Genomic DNA, 7,257 nt, shown 5'->3' on the forward strand with positions numbered 1-7,257 from the left:
CGTATCAACCACCGTAGTGGTATCAAGGGAACGTTGACCGACGTGCCCGTGGTGGGGCAGCCTAGGGGGAGACAGGGAAGGAGACTGAACCCAGAAGGATGTACGTCCTGGAGAACAGTCTAACTGCACTAAGCAGTGCTTACCTTCTTCCCTGGTTCCCGTGCTGGCGACAGAGGGCTCCGAGTCCAGTTCCGAGGAGTGTAAGTGCTGCTCAGATAGGGAACTCGAAGCCAAGGTCCCAGAGGTGAGAAACTAGCTCTTTTTTGTTGAAGTATACAGTGGCTCCCCGCCCTCCACCGGAAGTGGGACGTTGATGTCACCGTCCCCTGAAGAGCCGTCTCTATCCCCTTTGGGTTGCCCGCATCAGGGACGTTTTGCAGCTTTCCTGCGGGAGTTTCGGGCCGGTACCCGAGCCGCGGGCGGCACCGATTTCCCGTGGCTAGCTCTGCTTGCGGGCCCTCTCCGCCAGCCTGGCGTCGTGGGCCTCCGTGGGTCAGAGTTATCACTGTTGAAGCCACAGGGGGCGCCCTCGGCGACGGCAGACGGAGGCTGAGCCACCGGCGGCGGGATGGAAACTTTGTGGTGTTTGATCACCTCCGTCTGCCTTTGTACTGCCGAGAACTGCTGGGCAAAGTCTTCGGCAGTGTCGCCGAATAGGCCACTCTGGGAGATGGGAGTTCCGAGAAAGCGTACCCTTGTCTCCGTCTGCCATCTGGCCAGAGTGAGCCATAGGTGTCGCTCCTGGACCACAGCCGTGGACATCACCTGACCAAGTGACCTTCGCCACCCGGATGGCGAAGTCGGTGGCAGCGCGGGGTTCCTGCATAACGCCCTGATCAGGACCACCCTTGTGCAGCTGTTTAAATGCCTGGGCTTGATAGACCTACAGGGTCGCCACAGCATGCACCGCCAAGGCAGCCTGGCCAGTGGCGTGAAAAACGCGGCCCCCAAAGGCGGACGAGCGTCCACACGCCCCGGACGGGAGATGCGGCCGACCCCAGCAGGTGGCAGCGCCGCGTGGGCAAAGATGCACCGCCACAGCGCGCTTGACCCACGGGATCAACTCACATCCCCTGGCCGCCCCGCCATCAAGGGTGGCGAGGGGAGAGAAGCTGGGCAGCGGGCGAGAGATTTTATTTTTTTGAAAATGGTGCCCGCCACATTTTAACCAGCTCCTCGTGCACCTCCGGGAAGAATGGCACCGGGGGAGGGCGTGGCGATGCCGCCGGTCCTGACCCCAGGAACCAGTCATCCAGCCTCGAGGGATCGACCGGAGGTCCAGCAAGGACCCCAAGGCCGATCCCCCTGGCGGCTCGGAGGAGCATAGTCGAGAGTTCGGAGTCAATCTCCGATGGAGCAGCGACCACGGGGGGGGGCAAAATGCCGCCACTTGGAGGAATCCTCTCCTGTCCAAAGCATGTAAACTGATGGCGGCCAAAGCTTACACTGCTGCGGGCCAGGCTGCCTCTGGCCTGCATGCCATGGCTATCCTGCAGGTCCATCAAGCCAAGGCACTGAAACAAATGCACAAGGGAAGGACACTTACTTTCATGTCTCGATTTTTCCTCGATTTTGTTTGAGGGTCGGGCATGGCAGTACAGGGTCCTCCCCTTTGGGCTGTCCCTGTTCCTCCGTGTCTTAACCAAAGTCATGGGGGGCGCCACTGCCTCGTTACGGAATATGGGCATTAGGATCCTCAACTATCTCAACAACTGGCTGGTTATGGCCTGGTCGCGAGAAAAATTGTGAGATCACAGGGATCTGGTGCTCCAACACCTTAGCCAGTTGGGGCATTAGGGCACCACTAGAACAAATTTCCAGGCATGTTGTCGTCATGACAGATGCTTTCAGTATGGGCTGGGCTGCCACATGCAATGGGCTATCATGTGACCGAAGTGCTCTCACAACAGCTCACATTCCCCCGGAGAATGGCGACTCCATCCCCAGGCTGTCCAGCTGATCTGGAGTCAATTCAGGGGTGTTCAGGTACACCTGTTTGCTTCCCCTAAGTCCTCCCATTGCCACCTGTTTTAATATCTGGCCCAGGGGCCCCTCGGCTAGGATGCTCTGGCACACAGCTGGCAGCGGGCTTTACACAAGCATGCGTTTCTCCCAGTGAACCTTCTTGCACAGGCACTGTGCAAAGTCAGGGAGGACGAGGCCCCAATCCCAAGATGAGCCATGCCCCCAAGGGGTGAGTGTTTCTCCTCCTGCACACTGGCGCATGCCGCCTCTCAGGTGGACATCTGCAGAGCTGCGGGCTGGGTGACACCTAACACCTTGAGATTTTACAGTTTCTACGGTGAGCCAATTTCTTCCCGTGTGTTGGGTAACATGTAAGTGGCTGGTCTGTGTCACTCTTACTGAGCCATTCCTCCTCATCTAGGGTTACAAGCGCCTTTTTCCTCCTCTAGTAAAGTTCCCTGGACGGTGAACTCTGGGTGAGTTCCTCCAGCACCCCCGGCAGTCAGACTGGGCGAAGCAGTCTAGCGCCAGGCGCAGCATCGGTGTTAGCTTGCCCCAGGTCAGCCCCTGTACTGTGCTAGGTGTCCATATGGCTTGATTCCCTGCGGACCATCCCATATGTGTATTTTTCCACTGGTCCCTTGTCAAACCCGAGTCTTCCCTTTGACAGACAAATTTGTCAGTCTCTGCCAGCAGTTGCTTCATCCCTACCCTCAGGTAGGACCTGCCTCAGAGACCATTTCATATGTAGTACTCTACCAGACCTGGGTCAGTCCATATCTGAGTCTCAACATGTTACCTCCCCTGCGGGCAGGATGTGGCCTCTGTAGCGCCCTTCTCTGGGAGGCTCGCTTCCCCACTGTAATGCAACAAGCTGTAACCACAAATAGGAAGCTTGAGGTTGTAACACAGATAGAATATTACAATTAACGACCGTGAGTGCTTGTGGTGTGTTTTGACGTGGTACTCAGTTTATCTAGAAATAATAAAACTGTGCCTCCATTGTCTCAAGGTCTAGTTGAAACCAAGCCCCAGTCTGCCATTTGAATGGCTTGATAAAGTGAACGTTAAAGTTTTTATAATATGCCCTACTTAGAGTTGAGTAACACTGAAATCAACTGCAAATATAAGACTATTAAATCTTTGAAGATGTCAGCAGATAATGAATAAACTAATTCAAAATGGCATTACAAGCTTCACTTATAAAACCAGTTTATTCTCTTCGTATGGCTACAAAAGTTCTTGAAATATGAATACATCACGGCAGTGCTGATATAAATTACAGGAGCAGAGGTAATTCAGTCATTCAGTCATGTAGCTCTGGTCCAGCATCACAATGCTTCCGACACTGAGAATGAGTTGCTCTGGTGTGGTGATATTTTCCTGAACCGTACTGATGAAAAATTACTCATGTTGCAAACCACTGAAGAGTCCATTATGAAATCAAATGTACCTACAGCAACAGAGATGACATGGCTTGGGCTTAAGACAAACATGACAGACAAACTTACAGGAAGAAAGAGCGCAGGTTAGAAAACAAAACAGTCTCTCGTCATCTCTAAGTATTCGGCTTCTATTACATTTCCTTCTACATTTCCCATGTTCACACTTGATGGGACCCCAGTTATTACTCCACACCTCCATGTTTTATTTCCTATTTGATTGCAACTTCGAATCATTGCTCACATACCATTTTCATGTTATCACTATTCTTCTGCTCTTTACTATTACATATTACCAAAATAAATGCTCCATCTTCAAAAACATTTTTTAACTTTTTTTTACACATCTTGTCTGCTTGTTTCAACTCATTTATTCATGCAATTACCTCTCTGTAAATTGCACTACAATTTTTAATTCCTCCCGTTCTCAATTTATTGATTCCCTTTCACTATCACTGCTTACTAAGTTGTCTTCATTATTTCTTTTCCCTCTTTGGTCATTTTCTCTTGACTTACTCTTTTTTTTATTATTATTTGATCAGAAGATCTGAAAGATCCCATGCATTTAACCTCCCCTTGACAAAATGGGGAGAGAAGTGGTCAAAAGAAACTGTGGTACAGATACAGTCTACTTGTGATCCAATCAACCAAAACACATTTGAAAACAGGTGTAAACAGCCAAAATTCACTGCTCAGATATTTTGAATTATATCAGAGATGTAAAGGTCTCTTATTCGAGTGATGGCACAGCAAAGACTTCTCTCTGGTGTTATTACATGACTCATATCACACTGATAACATAAAAATACATATCTCTCATGTGTGAAACCTCATGTGGTATTTAAGTGTTGCTTTATTTCTGAAACTCTTTCCGCAGTGACCACATATAAACGGTTTCTCTCCAGAGTGAACTCTCATGTGTCTATTAAGGGATCCTTTTTGGTTGAAACTTTTTCCACATTGCTGGCAGGTGAAAGGCTTCTCTCCTGTGTGAACTCTTTTGTGAACTTCAAAGTGTCGTTTATGATTAAACCTCTTTCCGCACTGAGGGCATGTGTAGGGTTGCTTTCCAGAGTGAATTCTCATGTGGTCTTCAAAGCGCCGTTTTTGACTAAAACTCTTTCCACACTCAGAGCATGAATAACATTTCTCTCTATGAGTTCTCATGTGGATTTTAAGGTTTTCATGTTGATCAAAACTCTTTCCACATTGATCACACGTGTAAGACTGCTCTCCATTGTGAATTCTCATGTGTCTGTTAAAGGTTTCTTTTTGAGTGAAACTTACTCCACACTGTTGGCAGGTGAAAAGGCTCTCTACAGTGTGAACTCTCATGTGGAAATTAAGGTTTCCTTTCCGGTTAAAACTTCTTCCACAGTGTTGGCAGGTGTAGGGCTTCTCTCCAGTGTGAACACTCATGTGTTTGTCAAGGTTTCCTTTTTGGTTGAAACTTCTTCCACATTGTTTGCAGGTGAAAGGCTTATCTCCAGTGTGAATTCTTAAGTGTCCTTCAAAGTGTCCTTTATGATTAAACCTCTTTCCGCACTGGGGGCATGTGTAGGGATTCTCTCCAACGTGTCTCCTAATATGTGTTTCAAGATTTTTTTTATAACCAAAACACTTTCCACACTGTTTACAGATGAAATAATTTCTTCCAGTCTTTTGAGACCTTTTTCTTAAGAAACTCTTTTCAGTCAGTGAAAAACTAAAAGATTTTTCTTCATTTACTAAATCATGATCTTTCTCTTCCATTTCATTCAGTACTTCACTCTCCTCTTTCAGTGCCATCAGGTCTAAGGTAAAAAAGACAAGTAAAAGTTAACCACAGTTTAATGACAAAAAGCACACGGAGGACACAGAACAAAACTGAAAACAAATAAATACTTGATTTTAATCATATATTATTTAAGTTCTTCATCAAGCAGCCTCTGCTATTTTCAAAAATCAACATTTAAATAATAAATGAGACACAAGTCTACAAATGCTGTTTTTAAATCAGAGCACTAAGAGAACTTTAAGAAAAAAAATTAAGCTGAAATTCTTTCAAAAAAGAAATCTGCAGGAGGGCAAACAGAGTAGAAAAACACCTGCCAAAGGCAAATGAATTGAGAAGATGTACAGGACAGTTCATAGGATAGTCCAGCTTTGAGAATGAAAACCAACCTGTTTGTTCCTCAGTATCTTCATGTTTGACTCTGAATGTTTCTTCAATCTTCACGTCTTCAATCTCCTCTTTAATAAATGCCATCTTTATAATAGTGTGTCACAGTTGCTCCACCAGACGTTTTTTTTCTCTTTGGAATCGTTGTCCTGTTTAAAATGAGAGTAATTAACAGAAATATAAACAATAAAAATAAATCTCTGTGTGCATCTTAATCAGCTCTAGTTCAGTATTCAGTGCACTAGTAAGGGAATTAGAGTAATAGTTAATATTAGACTTAAATGATTTGATTTAACAAACACTCAAACCTTTTACCTTACTATTCCGTTTTGATTAACATTTTATGATTAGTATATTACATTTAATTGATTACACACTTTAAAATTTGCTATTGTATTTAAAAGTTGTCATTACAACAACCAAACATTTGCAGTTGTTCGTCAAAGTTGTCATTACTCATGTTTGAGTTTGTTCTCGTTGTATTTCCACTGTTTTGAGCAGCAGGTCTCTCAGCGAGCGGCGATTCGAAACAGTGAATCATTTTGTGAATCAACCGATTCAATTGACTCGGAGTTTGTTATTCGTGTTTCTGATCTGAATCACTAACAGAGAGAGAAATGAGACTGATCTGTGGATGCGCTTTACTCACAAAATAACGTTCATTATTAGATCAAATATTACAATGTTACACAAAATAATTATAAAGTTTAAATCGCTTGTAAACCATATAAATTAGTCCGAACGTGTATGAATTTAAACACTTTAAATGATTAAGACTACAAACCTTTCTTGAACTGAAACACTGATGCAGGAGCGCAGAGCAGCCTTATGACGTCACATCACCAGATCAAAAATAAAAGTCCTGTTCACGCGCTTCTGTGTCTACAATTAAAAAGTGCATAGATATCTACAAGGAAAAACTCATATTTTTTCTTGGTGAAATACATATTAAAGTATATATATAAAGAAGAAAATTATAAAAAATATAAATGTACAAATATTATACATATTTTTTTATTATACTTTTAATTACATATTTATGCATTTTTTTATTTTTCCACAATGCATTCATCATTCATTCTTACATTTTATGTATTTATGACAGTGTTTATGTCCACAATTGTTTCTTTCCATGTTCATTTAATATTTACTTAATTTCGTATTTATTTCTGCATTATGTCTACATTTATTTATTTTCTGACTTATTTACTAAGACATTTATTTATTTAGACCTTTCTTTGTCAGCAAGGGAGAAGCTAACGATCGGTTGCGTAGTTGCCACTTTTCTGTCTCTCACAAACCTTCATGCAAAACCTTATTTTAGCTTGTTAGAACAAAATGTGTCTTATAGGAAGTGTGTTGACTGAAACCTATCCTCCACGTGTTGCCGAAAGGTAACCTGAGACAAATTGAAGGAATGCCTGAAAATGTAAAGCATATGAATGTTATGCTAAACAAACTTCTGAAGAGTATTCCAGCATTTTTTATTTTTTCTACCACTTCCAAAACAACCTCCTTTAAAAAATTTGGGGCATCTGAGTCCTCAAACATGCATTTAAAATGATATGAAACATTTAGAAAAACATTTACATTTTCATTTCAAAGGTAAAGAAACAAATGACTTCATTAAGTACCCAGTACAGCCGACTACTGAAGCCCAAGCTGAGCTGCAGTGGAGATTCAACTACT

At 43.7% G+C, this 7,257-nt stretch overlaps 1 protein-coding gene across 1 annotated transcript in view; it reads right to left on the minus strand.

Annotated features, from left to right (window-relative positions):
* Positions 1 to 4,089: 4,089 nt before the first annotated feature.
* Positions 4,090 to 7,257, minus strand: part of LOC141299004 (uncharacterized) — a 24,974-nt gene continuing 21,806 nt past the window's right edge. Inside the window, exon 3 of the mRNA XM_073829286.1 lies at positions 4,090 to 4,910. Within this exon, the coding sequence (XP_073685387.1) occupies positions 4,224 to 4,910 (687 nt within the window). The 3' untranslated portion in view covers positions 4,090 to 4,223. The remainder of the gene's footprint in view (positions 4,911 to 7,257) is intronic.

The sequence above is a fragment of the Garra rufa genome, chromosome 23 (assembly GCF_049309525.1).
Source record: "Garra rufa chromosome 23, GarRuf1.0, whole genome shotgun sequence".
Classification (NCBI taxonomy): domain Eukaryota; kingdom Metazoa; phylum Chordata; class Actinopteri; order Cypriniformes; family Cyprinidae; genus Garra; species Garra rufa.